Source organism: Epinephelus moara, chromosome 21 (assembly GCF_006386435.1).
Source record: "Epinephelus moara isolate mb chromosome 21, YSFRI_EMoa_1.0, whole genome shotgun sequence".
Taxonomy (NCBI): Eukaryota; Metazoa; Chordata; class Actinopteri; order Perciformes; family Serranidae; genus Epinephelus; species Epinephelus moara.
Genome location: NC_065526.1, coordinates 8210677 through 8232834, shown reverse-complemented (window position 1 = coordinate 8232834; position 22158 = coordinate 8210677). Strand labels below are relative to the sequence as shown.

Here is a 22158-nt window from a genome sequence, read left to right as displayed (position 1 = left end):
TTAATTTTTTTTCTGAGCTCCACAGATGATAATTAATGAAGCTGTCTTTGATACACAGATGTTAAAGTTAAATATTCAGCAGGCCTGCATTCTTCCAGTCAGAGACATATTGGGGAAATATAAAGGAGAAATAAATTTAGTTAAATATGTGTATTTTTCATCTCTGTGCTCACACTCCATTTTTTATTGTCATCACAGATGAGCCAACCAGCCCCAGTGTTGACCGGGAGGCCGCTCCTATTCCACCCTCCGCTGTGATATCTGTTGCACCATCCATAACTACAGGTCCCTCCAGTCCGGGCTCACCATGCCCTCCCATTCGTCGTCAGCTGTCACATGACCAAGGTAAACAGCATTGGGTTGGATGGGTGATAGTTACAGCAGTCAAGGTTTGGCTTTACAGAATGTATTTGGAAAGAACAAATCATTGAGATTTCAGTTTTCATGAAGTTACATAAATAAAAAAAAAAGAATCAATTTTCTTTCATTCAACTTATCAACCAGTATTTTTAGTTTTAGCTATTTAAGATTTTTATTTTTGGGTGTAGTGTTAAGTTACTCTTTAAATTCATTTATTTAGGCACTTCCACCTTCCATGCTCAGTAAATAGAGATGAGTCACCTCAACCTTTCACATTTGTTAAGACCTCAGCCACAGCCCTTACTACAACTCATAACTTGGTTTATAAATAATAAACAACATAATTTCCTATTTGTTTATCACTGTACAGAGTCCCTTAGAAGTGCTTTACAGGAGTCTGATACAGCCAGCAAAACCGAGCGGTCCAAATCATACGATGAGGGTCTGGATAACTACCAGGAGGAGGGCAGAAGGTGAGAGCATCTTAGGATGAGGTCATTGCTTCTGTTTTTCTTATTTGTATTGGATTATTGATCTGTCTGACCTAGTCTCTGACTTCAAATCTGCGTTTCTCTGTTATTCTTCCACTTCTTTAGGAGATCTTCCATGAAAAACATGCCCAGTTTCAGGGTTCTGAGAAAGGTAAGGAACTATGGGATTATTCACAACATTATTTGCATATGAATGTCGATTGAATACTGTAACATAATAGGTAAAAAACCTCCAGCACTGAACTGACAATTCTTAATTTTATTATTTAATTTTTACAAATGTCAACATGGATGAATCTTACTGTTACATGAGTCATATCATGGCACTTGTTGCTCAATGCATTTAGTTCTTCTCATAGCTGCAACCAGCAGCTCTGTATCTTTGCTTGTCGTCAGTCGGATGGTCGGTCAGGTGGTCGGTCCACAAAATTTCCCTCTGTTTTGTAGCCCCAGTCTTTTGCCCAGGAGGCTGAAATTTGTGTGTGAAGGTGTGTATTTGTGTTCATGCCAATTGGTTTAAAGGTGGGTGGAGAACACTAAAAGGCACATAACTTCCAAATGGATTCACGGACTTGCTCAACATTTTGTGGAAAGATTAGTCATGAGCCAAAGGGTAGCTGACGGACTTTTCATGCCACTTGGCAAAAGGAGGGCAGCGGGAGTGGCTCCAACAAATAGGCATATAGCTTCTAAATGGATTCAAGTAACATGACCAAACGTTGGACACACACAGATAGACAGACATGCACATAATCACAAGCAGACACTATTTTGACATGTTCCCTTTAATACCTCATGAATAAGTTGTCATTGGGAGGCATTATTGTACTAGTGACAAGTGACATTGTGTGTCTGTGTGAATGCATTAAAGCGTGGATGCATGTGTGTACATGGTAACAGCTATTGCCAATTTGCTCTTGTTTATAATACATCCTACGAGTCTCATGAATTTAAAATAGCCCTTTAATCACCTTGACATGATGTGTGATGTGTTGACAGTTTTATTTGTCAGACAGGCTTTGATGCTCTCTCAATTTTTTCACTGCTGTCCTTAGTTAACATTTTGAGTCACAAATGTTCTAGATTTTGGGATATCCCAGTGACCATGTAACTGTGACATCCCTAGTTTGCCTAGAGATCTTGTTGCATGTCTTCTTCCCCTCTCTCTCTCCCCATGTTTCATGTCAAACTCTACTATTTGCTAATAATGCTAGAAAAAATAATTCACACTTGCAGGCTCTGGACGGACATAAATCTTCTGGTGATTCTGGATCTCGAAGGGATTCTTCTTCAGACGTCTTTGCTGATTCTTCCAAAGAAGGGCTGCTCAATTTTAGGCAACTCAATACAGATAAAAATAAGGTAAGCCTGTACACTCATGCCTTCATTTAACAACCACATATATAGCACTAATGTTTCGATGTGTAAGTATTTCTCTCTATGTCTTCTCTACCCGTCTCTGTAGCGTGTTGGTGGAGGAATGAAATCATGGAAGCCGATGTATGCTGTTTTACAAGATCACAACCTAACCCTCTTCAGAGACAAGAAGGATGCTCTGTCTCATGCTTCGACGCCATGTGACGAGGACCCACTGCGAATCAGCATCAAGGCCTGTCTGATTGACATCTCCTACAGCGACACGAGACGCAAGAATGTGCTGCGACTCACCACCTCAGACTGCGAGTATTTGTTCCAGGCAGAAGGGAGGGACGACATGCTGTCCTGGATCAGAGTCATTCAGGAAAACAGTAACCCAGATGAAGAGGTGTGTTGTAGCGAGATGATGGAGGTCTGGAGAAATTTAAACGCATCTGTCAGGAGGGGACAGGGGCATCATCAATCTACCGAGTGAAATGTCATCAGGACAGAGCATAGCGTTTGTGGCGTGCTGTTCGCTGTTACAGGAAACACAAGCAGCCAGACTTCACTGTAGATTTGAAGGAAATGACAGGCACACCCATCAGGCTAACAACAAAGTGAACTGTAGTCTGTCTTTGAATAAAATACAATAACGGCGTCAATGAGAAGAGGAGGATTACAGCTATTATTTATCAAACACCCAACAAAAGCTAAAATAGGGTGTCAGTAGAGACTCGTTCTACCTGGGTAGAACACAAAAACTTCTTTGGGTGTAAGAGCAAAAGTTTAGACTGAGACAATCAGTAAGCTGCCTTTCATCAAGACCTCATTAAATGATTTTAAAAATGATATGTCCTGGCAAGAATTCATACTGATATCCAAGATGGAGGTCTGGCAGGAAGTGATTAGCCAGGATTGGACATGTTTTGTAAAAGATAGGGAGAATGTAGTATATATATTGTGGTACTTTCTATAGTAAGGCTGCCCCTATTATCAGCAGAGACCGCTTTTGCCACTGATAGAACATTAAATCCGGTCAGACTGTGGAATATTTAAATTAAACGCTCTTGGAAGGATCTCTCTCGTCCAGTCAGTGTTGGGCTAAAATGTATTTGTTACTTAATACACTTTCGATAAGTAATATTATTACTTGTTACTCCCTGCCAGCAGTAATTTGGGACACTACTTGTTATATTACTTTTCCGATACCCACCCACAACATTTGTAATTGCATCCTCTCTCCCCAAAATTCAGACTTTGCACGTGCATCTCTGTGAATGTCAGGATAATCTCCAGTAAAGCAGCTAAGGCTGGATAGCTTGCGAATAATTCTGTTGCCTGTGGCCGGGCAGTCGTGGAGATAGGCAACATTTCATCTACCACATCTACCACATATCGAGCCACAAGCTTCGTTAGCTCTTTGGCGCTTGTAGCCTGCTGTCCTCGATTAAAATCCAGTTTTGGTTGTTAAGCCAGTGTAGGGCCACATCAGCCATCCTCGCGGCCGAGGAGGACTTGCCTTTATTGGGGTGTATTTTTACGAGCTTGACATTGTTGTAGCTCGGTCATATCATCGGTCACAGAACAACAATATTTTTTTCATCATTCCTCTCAAAAAATCAGTGTAATGGAAATATTTCTAGCTGTTAAATGTAAGCATTTGCATCATCCAAGCTAACTTGCTGCAATCATCCGGGGATGATTGATTGTTGGATTTCAAATCAGTAAGGGTGTAATGAGTTACTTTGGTTTGGGGTTATCTGTGATATTATTACTCAAATTGTGTTAGTAGTAATTTCTTACACCACTAGGTATTGGGTATTATTATATTGGGTATAGTATTATTACTTAAATGCAATGGTGCCCAACACTGATCCCAATCTTATAATTGATTATTAGCCTTTGAAATTCCATTTCTCTGTCGTACTTTTAGTATTTTATATCCTCTCTTATAGAAGATAGCTGGCTCACAAGGCAAACAGGCGTCATTTGCACAGTTATTGGCCTGTCTACGGTTTACCTTCAGTTTTAATTTTATCTTTGGGTTGTGTCCCAGTCAGTTAATCGACCACTCTGTCAAATGAGTGGCTATTTCCTGATTCCCACCCAATAAACATTTTAGATTTGCTGATATTGTAACGGAAATTTGTAGAGATTTGCATTCATGCATCTCTGATTTTGAAGGCCTAAATCTAAAGTAACCTGCATTTAATATAGAAGAAATATTTAAGGTTTAACTTCATTTATTGACTGTCGTAATATATTTCTGCTGTTGTTGCAGAATGCTGCTGTAACAAGTCAGGACCTCATCAGTCGAAAGATCAAAGAATACAACATGATGAGGTATGCAGGACTCCACATTGCCCCCTGGGGCTCAACCACAGCACTTGACCATATACATTTTAATTCCATGCCAACCTATTGTTAATATTTCTGTATTTTTTTGCTGTTTGCCTTAATCAGTACATCCAGCAGCAGGTCTGAACCCTCCCCCAAAACCTCCCGCCAGTCCCTCAGTATCAAACAGGCCTTCCTGGGAGGTAAAGCAGACGGCAAGGTCCACAGCCCCCATTCGCCCAAAACAGGAGAGGACCGCAGGGCGCTGAGAGGTAAAGACATCAGCTCTTTTTAGTGCGCTCAGAGGGCATTTCTTATCTCAGATGGCTAATATATGTGCATATATTTGTGTTGTCAGATGACTCCAGTCCACCACGGGACAGAGCTGCTTGGAAAATTGGCATCGCAGGGATCATGAGGAAGCCCTTTGAAAAGAAGACTCCAGCTGGGGTCACTTTCGGGGTGCGGCTTGATGACTGTCCACCTGCACAGACTAACAGAGTGAGTCTTAATCTCTCTTTATGTGTAGACCAATCCCGGGAAATACAGAGCGTTAAAAATTGTCCTAAGAAATGAAAACGCCGTTCTGAGCATTTATGCTTGTGCAGTGATGTCTGTTGCTCTGCAATTACACCTCAAAAATGCTGGTTGGCAGAGGTGGTTTCTGTGAAGTGCTGTAAAGTGTAGTTGATTCAAAACACACATTAAACATGGCTTAACAGCGACACTTTCAAACACAAGTACACAAATCAGCTTCACTTTAACTCGCAGCATTCACAGACAAACACTTGTCTTTATCTGGACACATTTTCTCCACAAATACAACATGCTAATGTTATTAGCCCAAGCCTATGGCATTTTACATTGTATAAATTAGCCTAGCGACTTGCGGACTACTCTCCACTCATATGAAGCCAGGGACAACAGCAACATTTAACAAAGGTAACGTGACAAAATTCGGCTCCATTACAACTCACGAGGTTCACTGACACAAAACTGTCTTGTACTAAACACAGTTTCCAAACAAATATAAGATGCTAACATTATTAGCACAAGCCTATAGCATTTTACATTGTATAAATTAGCCTAGCAACAAGCAGAGATTTCCTCTGCTCATATGAAGCCAGGATAAATCACACACAAGACTTAAAATGCTTTTTTGTGGGAAATCTACAACCCTTGCTGCTGTCACTGTCGGCAGGCAGCAGAAGACACTGCAACTTCCCACTGCAGTAATAGCCATGCTGCACTGTGGGGGAACACATGAAGTGGTCACTGGATTCATGTATTCAAGAGAAAATCCCCCTGTAGTGTAGCATTCAGATGATATATTGATATAGCATCAACCTGTCAGCCAAAGCGGTCGCTAATTCTCTCTTTGGCTGGCTGTTGGAGACACTGATGTTTATGGCTCCTAAGTGCGTGCACATCACATCTTTGCCCATCCACACAGTTTGTAGGTTTTTGTAAAATGTTGAGATTCATGTCATATTGAATGTCTTTTTATTGTGTTGTGCAGTTTGTTCCTCTGATCGTGGAGGTGTGCTGTAAGGTGGTGGAGGAGAGGGGGCTGGAGTACACAGGAATCTACAGAGTGCCTGGAAACAACGCTGCCATCTCCAGCATGCAGGAGGAGCTCAACAGCAAAGGCATGACTGACATCGACATCCAGGAAGACGTGAGTGACTGACAGTCGGGTTGCACAATACAGTGTGCCACTTTATTGACAGCTTCTTTTAGCAGTGACAGATTTGTACTGTAAGCTTTCACGTAACACTCTCTCGATCTCTCACTTCTCTGCAGAAATGGCGGGACCTCAACGTCATCAGTAGTTTACTTAAGTCCTTTTTCCGAAAACTTCCAGAACCTATGTTTACAAATGGTGAGATCTTGTAAATGCACAGCAAGTCATAACCAAGAAACTGCAAACACAAGCTGAAGAAACGTTGGATTGTTCTGTGTGATTGCTATCTAAAGGTTTTCCTTCTCCATTCACAGAAAAGTATGCTGATTTTATTGAAGCCAACAGAACAGAAGACTCAGTGGAGAGATTAAAGGAGCTCAAGAGGCTGGTGAGTGGAAACATTTAATATGAGAAGCATTCACTTGAACAGCATAACATTTAGGCACACCATTAATCCCACAACTCTGTCCCTTATTTGTCGATCCTTGCAGATACAAGAATTACCTGATCACCACTTTGAAACTCTGAAATTCCTTTGCGCTCACCTCAAGAAGGTTTCTGACAACTGTGAAAAGAACAAGGTACGGCAGTTAACAGGATCTGTCAGTGTTAATGTTATTAGGTAACACCCTATAATCCCTTGTAAATCCAGTTTCCCTTTGAGGATTATTTCATTAAACCTGATTTGTCCCAACCTCATCTGTTTAGATGGAGCCTCGTAACCTGGCGATTGTGTTTGGTCCGACGCTGGTCAGAACCTCTGAGGACAACATGGCCAACATGGTCAATCACATGCCGGACCAGTGCAAGATAGTTGAGAACCTTATCCAGCAATACGACTGGTTCTTTTCTGATGACGGTGACGAGGACCCTGTTGTATGTAGCACTTCATTCTTTTTCTTTCTTCGTTGCGGGTTTATCAGAGTTTATTTTACACATATGGGTATTTAAAGCTGCTCTCATCATAAGATTTTTCCAGCTCAGTTGACTATGTTGTGGAGACCCATATCCTGGTGGATGTCCAGGCAGTGTTGATGATAAATGCAGCCAATTAAGGCAATAAATTCCTCACTGTGTACTTTATATACTGAGAAAGCTGAGTTGTCTTGCTCACAGAGTCGTGCCTGCCGTACCTACATGTACCAGGATATATTACACGCAACCTACTAGTTTATAGCTATTACTTTGTCGGCCAAAACATAGTGTAGGCAAGATTTATATGTTGCCCCTATACTTCTGCAGGTAACAAAATAAAACCATGGTGGCTCTGTAGTCTGAACCAGCGTGAACTGAGATAGCAACACACATTATTTTTTTAAATAGTCCATGGCAGTGCATTAGAGCTCCACTCCTTTAAAAGCCCAGCTGAAATTACTCAGAGCATTTTGCTAAGAGGCAACTTTACAAAACAGCTTACAATAGTGTTGGGTGAAAAAAGGTCACTCAGTGGTCATCTGCCCTCTCGGCCCCTCTCGGCCTGGCTGGTCTTGGTTGTCTTTTCTAGTTCACATTTTGTGATCCTAAAGAAGGTCTTCACACACTTCTGTCCAAGTAGAGTTAAACTTTGATGCACACACAGGCTCTCTCAGGGCTCTCCTGGTGTCAGTGACAACATCCAGCAAAAACAGCCTACGCTTGAAATTCATGCAGCAGAATGATTCTTTTTCTGTTGGCAAAGAGGGCGTTTTGAGCAAAGGCATCACCAGTTGGTGTTTGCTCCTGGCAGCTCAGGTTCTGGAGGGTTCCAGTCGGCCGATCCTCTTGCAAGTATTGCAGCCGCAGCCTCAGTTTCTCCCCGCTGAATTTCTTTGGCAGTGTGATGTGGCTCGAACAAGTACGGCTGAATATCAGAGTCACTCAAAACGCTGAAATGTATCTTTGTCTGTAACATACTCTGCATTTATATTTTATTGGTCGCCATTTTTGCTGTTGGAATTGTAGCTAGGTTACAATACAAGAGAAGAGAATGAGGAAGTTCTGTTTTTGAGCAGTATCTAGAGAGCGCCCCAGGTCTACTCGGAGGTGAAACCCAACCTGCAGTGATTCCTCATACCAACTAAAGCCTAGTTCACATTACACAATTTTCACCCTGATTTTGCGTCGTGGAGTCTCGCCAACTGCTTTGTGACCTGTGTGTGCACACCACAAGATTTCTCCACCGAGCCCACGCCGACAGAGCCCCAGATAACACGTTGGCATCACCTAATTTGGAGACGACACATCGTAAAGCCACGGATATTCTTCCCAGTGTTGAATCAGATCTGCCTCCAGGGCCTGGGTCCAAACACAACGCGCTCCCCGTGATCCTGTGGACGCCACCATTGTTGTTGTTGCTTGCCGGCTTGTCAGTGTTGCCCGATCTTGGGAGAGAATCAAGCAACCAGGGCTATGGAAACAAACCCAAAAGAAGCGACTATCATGCGTTTAAATTACTTAATAGATGGATATATATAGAGAAAGGCGACGTTTAGAGAGCAAGCCCAAATAAGCAACTCCACTTGAGAAACAAACCCAAAGTCGCAGCTAATAAGCAGACCTGGCAACCCTGCGGCTTGTCCTCCTCACATTTCTTCCGTCCTCCTGTGTACTGACATGGGAAGTATCCCGCCTCTCATTGGCTGATGCTCTTTGTCAGTCGTGTCACACTTCTCCAGTTTTCTAGCATGCCAGATATCCAGTCTCAGTCACAGACGAGGGGGCGACTTGCCCGTAGGCTTGTTCACACACGAGGGCTCGTCATAGCAGACTATCTGCTGACTCACCTCCGACCCAAGGTGGCTCTCAAGATCTCTGCAGAATCGCGGTGAAAATCATGTAATGTGAACTAGGCTTAAGTCACTGGATTAAGGCACTGGATGCAGAACAATAGATTTTGAAGCTGCGAACTTCTGGTCACAATAGTACAAACTGAGGAATTTATTGCTTTAATTGGCTACATTTACCATCAATATTGATTGGACAACAATTTTTTTCCTAATCCCATCAATAAACCTTTTCAGTCATTTGTTAATGCAACTTTAGATAAAATGCATCTCTTGTCTTTTCTGGTGTTATTATTATCTTCCTATTTATGTGTTCAGTCACTCATCTCCTCTCTGCTCTCTCTTCTTGTTCACACTGCTGTTCCCTCCATGTGCGGCTTCAGACCACAGCTGAGCAGGAAAGCACAGTGAAGTCTCAGCCTGTGCCCAATATCGACCACCTGCTCTCCAACATTGGGCGGACCGCAGCTTCACCGGGAGAAGTCTCAGGTAAGTCTGAGAGAGTTATCTCTTAGGAGCAGCACTGCAGCATCACCACAGCAGAGATATTATCATGGCAGAATAATATATGTCATTAATAATATTATTACAGTAGATTTAAGTGTAAAATATTTGTGCAATAAGTTTATTTTAAGATTAAATATTCGCAGTGTGTCAGTATTTGATGCTAAGACAATGATCATGCCTATTGTCTGTAATTTTAAATGCTTTGAGCGAAAACAAGTTTTCTTTGTATTTCTGTTAAAGCAAGCTTTTTCAGTAATTTTTCAATGAATACATTTTGAAAATTGTTGAAATACCTTGCAGTATGTTTGAGCCTTTTTTTATTTATTTGTTCTTTGGATAGAAGTCTGTTTGGTTTCGCTGTTGACGTTTAATTTGCCCAAAGAGATAAAATTGTCCTCAAGTTTTATTTCCGTTCATTTCTTTGCTTTACTCTTTATTTTCTCTTGCTCAAGTCATTTTTTCTCCCTGTGCTTTACCTGTGTTGAGACGACGACTCCTTTTCTTTCAGTTCTTTTCTTCCCCTCCTCCTCGTCTCTCACATAATCCCGGCATGTTCTTTCCCAAAGAAAATCTAACAAACAAAAAGAAACGATGGAAGTTTTAACCCTTCTGACCTCTGCCCTTCTGTGTGTAGTGTGTTGTTTTTCTCCCTTATTCCTGTCCAGCACTCACACATTACCCAATCTTGACACAGGCCAAGTGGGCGGCGTCTATCACTCGATGATGTCACTGATGGACTCTGTTATGTCAGTGATGGACAGCTGGGACTGTAGGAAGAAGGACGAGTGTTGTGCCCAGTGTAGCTGCCTAGTCTGCAGAAACCCGCAGCTCTTTTAAATTTGGGCGAAAGGAGGAAAAAAGATAAAAAAGAAAGAAAGAGAAGTCGATGTTTGTCATTTTTCCTGTGGTGTGCACGTCTCATATTTAAACCAATACCCTAAATTGAGGGGATACAGAGCGATGCTGCTGTACTTTCTCTGAAAGCCCTTCTGCTGTCTCTTGTTGTCTCTAAAGCTGATCGCAAGGACAAGTAGCATGGTACGGTCAACCTCAGGTTCTCTCCCGGTCATGTGGCATAATCTGTCATGATGTCTGAGGGTGGGGTCGTAGTGGTGGGACTGAGCTGGATGTTCCCCAGCACACACGCGTTTACACCCAAACAATCCCACACACACAGCCAGTTAATACGCAGTGACTTGTTGATGCAGGGGCACACATGCAGTCATATAGCAGTGGACGGGTCTCCAAGCATGTAGATGTAGTGGTATTTGCCGCGGCAGGTAGTTTTTTTTGTTTCAGGTGCCTCCTCTTGTGTCTTTTTGTTTGATTTGCTGTCTGTGATGTCCTTATTTCAAAATCTTTGTCTTCATTCAACGACAGACAAATACTGCCATATACTTCCATCATCTCCTACTGTTACATAACGTGTAACACCTACATCAATCACTAATATGTCCCCCACACTGTCTCCCTCCCCAACCCTGCGCTATACACTGACGCACACATACTCAACCTAAATTAGATCATTAATAGCCCATTTCCAACACATGAAATCTTTCAGGAGCCCAGGAACCATTTCAGGAACCTTTGACCAGAGTGACTAAATTTAGTTTCTTATTTCTTATTGTCAAAAAAGTCCCTGCTCCAGGAGTAGTGCTTTCTGATAGCTGGATAGCTGAATGTCGCCGAGTCACAACCTCTGGCTCATACAACTTTCTTGCAGCTTCATTTAGGTAACAATAAGGAAGTACCAAAGACCACTAGTAACAATAGATGTTTGTGGACCAAAAGAAACCCTGGGGAATCCCTGAGAGGAACTGTGCACTGGCGAGCTCCCCTGAGAATTGCATACCTTCAAGATCTCTTTTTTCTGTTTGCATTTGCACTGTTAATAGGACCACTGGAGTGACATTACCTGGATGGCGGTCAAAGCGATTCTCTTTGTCGAGTCAAAAAGTTCACAACCATTGCACAGATGTGCTCAGTAAAGCCATGGACTTCACTCTGTCCATTTGTCTGTGTTGTCGTCCATTTGTTTCTTTTAGAGCTGTTGTTTCTGTTTTCTGTTTATACATTTAATGGGTTTTTAAAAATGGTGGTTGGCGGTGCTGCATTGGATCATTTGATTGACCAGCAGCCGTACACTCCCATCACTGTGGTCCTCTTGTGCTGGAAGAGTACCCACTCTAAAGTAGGAGCTAAAAACGTTCCTCAAAACAGTGTTTCGTACTACAGTAATTCCAAGTTCTTGTGGTACGGACACAATAAAAAGAAGGGATCTTAGAAATATGAAGAAGTTTCTCTGGTCTGAAAATGCCTTATGTTAGGAGAGGAGTTGGACTCTCTTGTCATGTCTGATGTTGACAATGACGTTAAGTCGTCAGCTTCCTTACGAGTCTAAAATGAAAGTGCTGATCAAAGTGATCAACGTGTCTCTTTTTCACCTCCATAGGTCACAAGAAGAATGATCATAGTTCTTTTTTTTCCCAGCTCATGTTTCAGAGTACCTTCTGTGAGTGATGTAAGTGTACAGTGATTGGTCGAGCATGAGCCATTGTCGCACTGTCGACTGCCATTTTAAAAACCCATTATCCACGTAAACAACAGATAACACAAAACTAAAACAGCTTGATACAAAAAGAGGAAGAAAAAGGGGGCATATGGGACGACGGCTTTACTGAGCATTTATGTAACAGGAAATACTTGATTTTGACTCATCAAAGCAAAACTGATGTTGCTAAACCAACCGCTGGCCAATTTATGTCACTCTAGGGTTCCTGTTGATGGTTTGAATGCAAACAGAAAAAAGCCCTATGGAGTTCCCAGGTGAGCTCCCCGGTGGGCAGTTCCTCTCAAGGGGTCCCCAGAACTGTCGGACATGTCACGTGTAAAGTTAGTAATAAAGTTAAGTTGTCTGCTTCGTGACACTTTTAATCCATTGATAGACTGATCTTCAGGGTTTTCAGATGCAAACAGGAACACTTCAAATACGACTGTCAGGTCCTGAATTTACTTCTTGCGGCTCCATTGCTCCTGTAAGTGTTTTGTCGAAAAGGGCTATTCGTCTGCTTTTCTTTGTTAGCTGCAGTTTGCGTGTTTTCTCCTTTTGCAAAGTAAGATAAGAAAGTTTTGTGAACTCTTTGATTTGCCTTTTATGTTGTTGAGAATGACAGGTCACATGTTAAAGGGCCCTGCAGGAGTTAATCTAGCTTGGAGTAAGAGCAATCTTTCCCGTTATACTAAGGCTTGCCTGCGCCATCTGTATCGACCACGACATACACTCACTGATCTGTTCAGCTCAGGCCCCTTAAGTCAGAGCAAACTCATCACTCCCTCTCCTCTGTGATGTCTTTGAGTTGGGAAAGAATGCCTACAGCTGGTTGGTGGCTACATGTGACGCTCTGTGACTGATATGTTTGTCCGTGATGTGCCGTCGTTCCATCGATTACATGAGCATGAGCTGCTTTTTGTGTCTTGGTTTACTGCTGGGTTTTCACTTTGTTTCCTCTCACCCTTCATCTCAGGCCTCTTCTGCCGCTTTATCCACGTATCCATATAAACTGCTTCGTGTGATACTTATCGTCCTGCCTCTCTCTCTCTCTCTCTGAGCCGAAAATGTCTCGTCTGCTTTCATTCAGCTGCTCTCATTATACTCATGATCATCTGTCAGTATCACTCTCAACAAACTTTTAATCTGCCTTTTCTCTTTCTTTATCTTGTTGACTGTTGTAGCATGTCAGAGGGTTGGCAGACTTTTATTAATGACTCTCTTCTCTTTGATGCAGATTCAGCATGTAGTGACTCCTCCAAATCAAAGGTAAGGTCCTCTTGTTTTGTTTCACATGACTCTAAATTATTTTCTCTTTGCGGTTTTTACATTCTTAAAAGAACAGCTTGCCCTAGAATTAAAAAAAAAAATCCTCTTTTGTGTAGTGCTATTTATCAATCTGGAGTGTGTCGGTGTGAGTTGTCGAGTGTTGGAGATATCAGTCGTAGAGATGTCCGCCTTCTCTTGAGTATAGTGGAGCTAGATGGCACAAGGAGTTACTTTCTTTCTACAAGGGATGCACTATTTTATCAGTCGAACATCAGTATTGATAGATATTCACCTGATGAGCCTCTGTTCTGTGTCAGCAGGGCTTGTGGGGGTCAGGGAAGGATCAGTGTAGCAAAGAGATGCTGCGCTCCTCCTTCTTCGCCAGCCGCAAGCGCAAGAAGCCCAAGGACAAAGCTCATCCCAGCAGTTCAGACGACGACCTGGACGCTGTGTTCCCCAAGAAGGAGCTCCCGGAGGAGAGCCAGCAGCAGCCTCTGTGGTCCCCAGACAGCCGGACCGAGGAGGAGGGGGAGACGGATGAAACCAGTGAGAAAGACGAGCGCAGGAACAGCTCAGAGGAACAGCTGGACAAAACAAACAGGAAAGAGTCGCTCTCAAGCAGCCTGACATCGCAGCCCTCTCCCTCCCTGCCTCCAGAACACATCTCCTCCACCCTTCAAAGCGGCTCCCCCTACGCTTCACCCCCGCATTCCCCGAACCTCAGCTACCGCATGCCGATGGCTCATCAGTCCTCTCTGTCAGACCCACCTTCCAACTACGACGACACGGTGTCAGATCTTGGTACGATGAACAGCACCAGCTCCCAGGCGTCAGTGCCCAGGGTGAGGCGAGGCAGGATGGCGGCTCAGGGTCCAGAGGCTGGCCCCAGCGGGCTGGGAGCGGAGGTTTGCTCCATCACCTCCGACTACTCCACCACCTCCTCCATGACGTTCCTGACTGGAGCTGAGCTCAACACACTCAGTCCTGAAGTGCAGTCTGTGGCGGAGAGCAGGGGCGGAGACGATGCAGACGATGAGAGAAGTGAGCTCATCAGCGAGGGAAGGCCGATGGAGACCGACAGTGAGAGCGACTTGTCTGTGTTTACAGTCGGGAAAGCTGATCAGCAAGAACTACAGGAAGCTCCTCGACCCCTCCCCTCCCACAGACTCATCGAGTGCGATACGCTCTCCAGAAAGAAGGCTGCTCAACAGAAAACTGTCAGCGAGTCTTCACTGGACGGAGCTTGGAGCGATAAAGAGTCCAACAGACTGTCGCGTGTGCTGGGGTCAGTTAAAGGCCGCTCCACAGGCAGCCTCAGCTCCTCGTCTCGTAGCGAGTTAGATAAGGCAGAGCCTGCATGGAAGCTGAAGATCACTGACAGACTGAAGGTACGTCTGCGAATGTCTGTGGATGACATGTTTGGCGTGGGCAGCCAGAGGAGCCGGTCCCCAGAGGGCCGCAGTAAGAAGAAGAACATCAGACGCAGACACACTATGGGTGGTCAGAGAGACTTTGCAGAGCTGTCTGTTTTGGGAGACTGGTCACGGCCTGTTGGCATCGGTTCAGGCTCTCGGTCAGAGCTGTCAGCTGTGGACCAGCTGAAGCCTAAGTGCAGCTCTCAAGATTTCTCCATTGGGGACTGGATTGCCCGCGAGCGCCACCGCACCAGCAATCCCGAGGTCAGCCTGGACCTCTCTGAACAGCAAGGGGGGCTGTGCAGCGCAGGCTCCCAGAACCTCGGAGCCTCGTCCTCTTCTGAACTCCCACATCGCCCAGCTGAGGTTGTGAACGGCGACGTCCCCCAGAGTAAAAATCTGAGCCTTTCGGCCACCGCTCACCCACATAAACTCACTAATTCCCAGGTGGTCCATTCGCGCTTCTATCAGTACCTGTGAGAAGTGTTGGACGTGTGTGACTGTATGTTCTCCGTCTGTGAGATGTGTACGTACTCGGGAGTCCGTCAGTATAATGTCTGTTGTGTGACCAACGTTCGTGAATGAGCATGTTGTACAAAATTGTCTCGAGTGTGTGTGCGTGTCTGTAACTGGTGTGTGTGCTTGTGAAAAGAGAATTAACTGCACACAGGGATCGTTGATCTTGCTCATGTATAAGGCATGAAACAAAATGGTGTTTATACCTTTTTAATTTCTCTTTTTTTTAAACGACAAATGACTTTGGGATGGCGCAGCAGGAGGACATCCTCCCTCCTGACACAAATCCCTGTTATGCTGAAGACCGAGAGGACCTGTCGCTCATGAAACGATGACCCTGTGAAGTTTGTGCAAGGAAGTGTAAACAGTGACACTCGAGTTAAGTTTTCAAGGTTTAGCTAAGTGGCTTTAAGGATGAACTGACTTTTAGAATGAATAGGAAGTAGTGAAAAAAGTTTTTAGTTTTGCAGAGGAACTATTTTTGTGTAAAGAAAGTTACGATGTTTAAAGTCAGTGAGTCTCTCAGTAACCAAATGAAGAATGTACAGACATGCTTGCTGTAATACTGACTAAAAGCTTTAGATGCTTGTGTTTCACTCTAAAGTGTACATATCCCTATTTTTCTGTGTACTTGAATTGTGTTTTTGGTACAGCCTGTGTGTGGACTGCCTACAAGCTCTCTGCTGTCAAAGGGGCCTTTCCAAAGGTACAAAAGTGACGAGGAGACACTGGACTTATGCAAATGGAGATAGAGTTCTTATTCATCCCAGTTCTGTGGTTTAAAGAGCAGTGAACAACATCCCTCTGATGCAAATGTTAACGCTGTGTTTTTGGTGTTTGTGGTTCACACATGTGACAGTGGCTGGTTGCAAAGAGGAGGAAAAGGTTTGGAAGAAAAAGAAAATGGGTATTCAAATCAGAAAATCATGTTTTTCACAATAGGAAGTGCCTCACAATGAATTGTTATGGGTGCCATATTGTCTTTGTTGAGATACACGAAGATGTTACTGTGAATGACATTTTTATTGTCGACTCTCAGTCATTCTACAGGTGATGTAACAAAATGCCGAGCTTCCATTCCTTAGGCATTCCACTCTGGTCTTAACATGTTTTATACATTTTTTTTTTCCTCTTCAGTTGTTTCATTTTTTTTTATTTTAACAGAACTTGAATTTTAAATATTCCTTGTAAAATAAGTAACTTAAATGTACATATAAATGCCATGTTTTAGCTGCTTTACTTTTCATTTCCATCAGATTGCAGGATTAAAGTACAGTATTGTGAGATGATGATGATGATGATGGTGATGCTCATGAGGCCTGTGTGGGTGTTGTGGGCAGTGCGGTACTTCTCTGAGGAGAGAGGTCCCTGCGTGAGGAAACACTTCATTGAGCTGGACCGTTTGTACCAATGCTGTGTTCCTCTGATTGTTAGAGGGGTGTGCACAGACTCCTGAAACACTGGAAATAAATTTTGTCAATGGCAAATGGTCGTGTACGTTTATTTATTTATTTATTTATTTACTGCGCTGTAGAAAAGCATCACAGGAGAATATTAAGTAAAGAACAGATTTAATGTGGCTTCAGATCACTGTCACTTCATAGAGATCTGTTTTCATTTGATATCAAAAGTTTAAGTTAAGACTGTTGATGTGAAAGTGTGTTAGCTGAGTATACAGCTGGAATAATAAGGCTTGGATTACACTGCATGAGTTGTGTGAGTTCATAAACGAACTTCTTGATATAGATTTGCTGTTGTTTAATCTCAACTCCAAGTCATCAAGAATATTCTCAGTTGTCTGGATTCTTCGTTCACCATGGAGGCGTGCAAGAAAAACGGTGTCCTTCACAAATTCAGCTTTACATGGGTGAGTAATTGAGATACAAAAGATCATTTTGTGTGAGCGCCTTTAACTTGAAGGCAGAGATGTCTGATTAATTCCATTCATGTTGATTAAATATCCTGGACATTTTTTTTTTTTATCTTGAAGATTGGTGTCTGGATTTCACCGATCCAATTTGTGCAACCTGATGTTGAGACTTCAGTTGGAGCAACTGAAATTTTGAACCCTTATTAAAAAAGAAAAAAACCTTGCAATCAAGTTTTTGAAATCGCACTAACTGGAATTTAGAACGAGGGGAATTCAAACCACATGATTTTTTTGATTTCAGCCTTAAAAATAAATGATTTGTTTCAGGTTTTGCCATTTTAAAGTGATTCTTCTTTATCTTTTTTCAGGTAGAAAAGTTTGGACACACTTGCTTGGATGTCTCTTGGATCATTAAACAAAACAACCGGGTAGGACGGAGGTATGATTTCACCAAACCAACCTGCTGTTCAGGACTGATTTGAATTTCTAGCTCAGAAACATAGACTGTATATTAACACACACACTTAAACATATTAACACATATTTTTAAAGATAGAAAATATATAGATGTACACACGCACTGATCAGCCAAAAAATTAAAATCGCTGGCGGGTGAAGTGATTAACATTAATCATCTTGTCACAGTGCAATGTTCTGCTGGCAAACTTTTGGTCCTGGCAATCATGTGGATTCCAGTTGACATGTACCAACCACCCAAACACCATTGTAGACCAAGTACACCCATTCATGGCTAAGGCACAAGCTCTTGGATACCTGGATACATATATACCACTGATCCACGGTGGGACCTCCTTGGATCGGACTTGGTTCTGACATGTCGAGGTGTGGATACATGTTGTCTGGCACTGAGGTGTTGGCTGTGGATCCTTTGAGTCCTTTGGGTTGTGGGGTGGGGTACCAGGATGTCCAATGGATGCTCAGAGTGGAATCTGAGGAATTTAGAGGCCAGGACCATGCCTTGAGATCTTCGTCATGGTCCCATTCCTGAGCAGCTTGAATCCACATTCATTAATCACTGGTTTAATTCATCACCACCCTTGCATCAACAGGAGCTTGCTGGGTCCTCCTAACATGCTAAATGCAAACATGCTATTAATGGATCCTCCAGCGGTGACATCTGCGTTCACTGAGGAACTTTCACCTTAAGTGTGTTAAGGTGTGTGAGGACTTTGTGCTGTGTGTAACAATAATTAGTGATGTGACTGCAGAGCCACATTTAACTAGAAATGTTTGGACTGGTTATATTATGCTTCTGAGAAGGAACGAGCGGAGAAGTTGAAGCTAGAGCAGACGTTGTGGTGCACAAGACTCACACAAATCCATTCAGACAGTTGAGTGCAACAACTCACGGACTGTACAGAGTAGAAGGTCAGTGTTGCTAGGCAATGTGAGCGTTGGGTGCATGTGTGTGCTCGACACATGGAGAGACTGTATAGCTCCCTTTTTGCTTTAATGTGTGTGTTTGTGGCTTCAGCTGTTGTGAAGTTTATATGGTTGATACATGTCTGACTTGGTGATGTTTTAGTCTTCTGTTAATTCTACAAGAAGTGACAGGGTTAATAATGCTTGTTGCACCTACAGCGATGTCCATTGCTCCTGTTTATTGTAGGTCTTTATTGTTTAGTTGTTGTTTCGTCTTCTTTCCTGGTGACAGTCAGCTGTGTGCACGGGCTGCAAAGTGCCATCTGTAGAAAAGGTTGTTGGTTTGGACAGAGAAGCTGTGCTCTGTGGTGTGATGTGTGTACGTTGACATGTTAATGCAGCTTATTAAATGTATTACTTAAAGGTCCAGTGTGCAGGATCTAGTGGTGAGGTTACAGAACTGAAACGTCTCCTGTGTGCCAAGCATGTGGCAGAACTATGTGAAAATACGGAAACGCGAATGGGGCTATCTGGAGCCAGTGTTTGGTTTGTGGTCTGGGTTACTTTAGAACAACATGGCGGACCTGCTTTGTATGTAGATATATGAATTGATATTCCATTTCTGCCAATAGATGCCCCTAAATCAGGGGTAGGCAACCTGTGGCCCTGGAGCCACATTTGGCTCTTAGGGGCCGTACACATGCCACGTTTTTTGCATCCTCAAATTCATTGTTTTCAACGTAGACGTGCTTAAACGCCAGAGCAACACACATGCGTTAAAGTGCGCCTGTGTTTCAGGACACAACGCCTGCGCCCTGAGATAAACCAACTTTTGCACGTCGTGTGACGAGGAACAACCAATCACAGCTGACAGATATCTTTCCCTTCTTCTGTACATATCAGTCTGTAATAAATATGGAGAAGTTGATCATGTTAGTGCAGGGCTACCAGAGCTTTACATCTGTCCCACTGACAATAGGCCTACACACTAACAGCGCCTGGAAGAAGATCAGCTCTGCACTCAGGATTTCAGGGAAATAGATTGTGATATGGTGCTTGTTAAGGTTGCCTAGCAACCTCAGATGCAACCTGCGACTGTGCTCTTGAAAGCTGGCTCAAAAAAGGCACAAAAGTAGCACCCAGTGCCTGACCTTGTGTTTTCCAGGCAGTTAAAGATAGGCTGTGTCACCTTCATAATAAGACTCAAATATGTTTTATGGCTCCAGACTTTTTTTTTTGTTTTTTTTTTTAAATTTCTGGTTTAAAATGTCTTTTGATAGTAAAGGTTGCCGACCGCTGCTCTAAATCCTACACACTGGACCTTTAATGGATCTATTGGATACACATTAAGTGATGTTAAAAGAAAGCCAAGCAAAGATACATTTCAAAATGCTTTATATACAAGTTGCACATACAACATAAAGACTTAAACAATATAAGATTTATACACTTTGTACATCAGCTGACTAGAAACCACTGACAATACTAACAGAAGTGACATGGGGAGAGAGTCAAGCCATTTAACACACAAGTCAAAGTAATTCACAAAATAATGAAAACTCAGCATGGTTAACTCACCAGTATGCTAGTTTGGAAGGTAAATATCAAGAACTGTATTTGCAAACTAAATACTCTTTACATTTCCGTCAGTATAATTCCATCTTTCAAGCAGACATACAATTATTTTGTATTCAGTTCTTCCCATGTTTAAGATAAAATGTGCCATACCTTGTGATTCAAACGTCCCTCACTAATAGCTAGAGTTTGAGGAACATTAAATCATCTGGTTTTGAATCCACAGTTCAGACAAGGCTTATCCATAGTTACTCATTTTCAGTGTCATGTGGGCTCCCTACATGAACATTTCACCCACAGTAAGGCACAGTGACTAAAAGAACAAGAGTTCAATTCAGAAATATGACAAGGGAAAATATGATTTCATACCATTTCTGTATAGACACTTTGTTTTTTGGAATACAACACAAGTTAAACATTGTGCCCTCGTTTTGTAAAGCAACTACGGACCGATGCAGCCAGACTTCCACTCATAGACACGACACTGAACAGAGAAATTCTGAGAAACAAGTAGCAGTAATCATACTCATGAACACAATAATCAGTAAGTTGGTTGGCAAGATTATCGGTAACTGGCGAACTTTGAAAATTTAATTCTCAACATAATGAACTGATCTTCTCGAGGGGTTATTTTGTGCTGCAAAGCGCTCAATTAATGTGCCTGGTTTGGAATAGAGACGCATTGCTCAATGGACGTTATGTTGATCCTCTATTTGTCCACCAGAGGGAGTACTAGTCCATATATTCCAATAGCAGAGAGAGATGTGACTGTTCACATCTGAGACTGATTTTGTCTTTGTGACCAGCAGCCAGCATAAGGTGAGGAGAGGGGTTGTAGGTTGAGACCCCTTTTGCACATGCAGGTGCTGTACTTCAGAGTAGAGCTAAAATCTGATTGGACAGCAGGTTGTGTGGGTTGATTGGGTTAGAAATATTTTTGCATATTGTGCTGTAGTAGCTGGCCTGGGGCTGCTTAGAGGTTTAGCTGTCGTCCTCATCCTCTTCTTGCTTGTCGTCTGTCAGTATCTCCGGCTCCCGAAAACACACCTCGAAGAAGTTGACCAGGGATTGGCTCAGGTGCTGCTGTGTCCCTTCGCTGTGTAGGAAGTGTCCCTCATCTGGGTAGATCTGTAAAGACATACCCAGAATGAGATTTATATCTGCTTAGCTGTATCTAACAATATTTTCACAATCAAGTAATTAATAAATGACCATTTAGTTAATAAAATGTGAAAAAAAATGACCACTGATCCAAACCCAAAAATGTGCGATTAAAAAAAGTACCAGCAAAGGTTCACATTTTTTAAGTCTATGAGAAAACAGGTCACACTAAAGTATATTGCAAAAAATGTCATAAATAAATGTCATAGTACAGTATGCAATAAAAGTAAATACTATACTTAAATAAGTTTTATTCTCAGAATTCTCAAAGTTTTTATCCAGTTTAGTTCTTAAATCAGATAAAGTTATTATTGTTGGTGATTTTAACATTCATGTTGACGTTGATAATGACTCCCTAGCTACCGCATTTATCTCATTATTAGACTCCATTGGTTCAGTCAGGGTGTACATGAACCCACTCATTGTTTTAACCATACCCTGGATCTAGTTCTGACGTATGGAATTGAAATTGATAACCTAAAAGTCTTTCCACAGAATCCCTCGCTTTCGGATCATTATCTGATTACTTTTGATTTCTCTTTACTCGATTACACGCCACTCAGTAACAGTTACTATTCTAGATGTTTATCAGATAGTGCTGTCGCAAAATTTAAGGAAATGATTCCTCCGTCGTTAAATTCAATACCATGTCCTTCAGTAACAAAGGTTTCCTGTACCGACTTTAACCGAATTGATCATCTTGTCGATAGCACCGTAGGCTCGCTGCGAACAACACTCAACTCCGTAGCACCTCTTAAAAAGAAGTTAACAAAGCAAAGAAAGTTCGCTCCTTGGTATAACTCTCAAACCCGTAAGTTAAAACAAATATCGCGAAAATTTGAAAGGAATTGGCGATTAACCAAACTGGAAGAATCTCGTTTAATCTGGACAGACAGTCTCAAAACGTATATGAAGGGCCTC

At 42.6% G+C, this 22158-nt stretch overlaps 2 protein-coding genes across 5 annotated transcripts in view; one reads left to right on the top strand and one right to left on the bottom strand.

The window, feature by feature from the left end:
- arhgap21b (Rho GTPase activating protein 21b) overlaps nt 1-16735 on the top strand; it is a 47131-nt gene extending 30396 nt beyond the window's left edge. The window contains exons 9-24 of one of the 2 annotated variants that reach the window (XM_050032990.1): nt 199-345; nt 731-833; nt 957-1002; nt 2088-2213; nt 2317-2616; nt 4492-4553; nt 4674-4819; nt 4906-5048; nt 6067-6225; nt 6351-6429; nt 6546-6619; nt 6723-6812; nt 6940-7107; nt 9377-9482; nt 13286-13317; nt 13638-16735. In XM_050032990.1, coding sequence (XP_049888947.1) covers nt 199-345; nt 731-833; nt 957-1002; nt 2088-2213; nt 2317-2616; nt 4492-4553; nt 4674-4819; nt 4906-5048; nt 6067-6225; nt 6351-6429; nt 6546-6619; nt 6723-6812; nt 6940-7107; nt 9377-9482; nt 13286-13317; nt 13638-15212 — 3356 coding nt within the window. In that variant the 3' untranslated portion in view covers nt 15213-16735. Of the gene's footprint in view, nt 1-198; nt 346-730; nt 834-956; nt 1003-2087; nt 2214-2316; nt 2617-4491; nt 4554-4673; nt 4820-4905; nt 5049-6066; nt 6226-6350; nt 6430-6545; nt 6620-6722; nt 6813-6939; nt 7108-9376; nt 9483-13285; nt 13318-13634 lie in introns of both variants that reach the window. The other variant, XM_050032989.1, reaches the window with a different exon arrangement.
- A 3119-nt stretch (nt 16736-19854) lies between these two features.
- LOC126382873 (dipeptidyl aminopeptidase-like protein 6) overlaps nt 19855-22158 on the bottom strand; it is a 145880-nt gene continuing 143576 nt past the window's right edge. For 2 of the 3 annotated variants that reach the window (XM_050032993.1, XM_050032994.1), the window contains one exon: nt 19855-21204. In XM_050032993.1, the coding sequence (XP_049888950.1) occupies nt 21058-21204 (147 nt within the window). In that variant the 3' untranslated portion in view covers nt 19855-21057. The remainder of the gene's footprint in view (nt 21205-22158) is intronic. The other variant, XM_050032992.1, reaches the window with a different exon arrangement.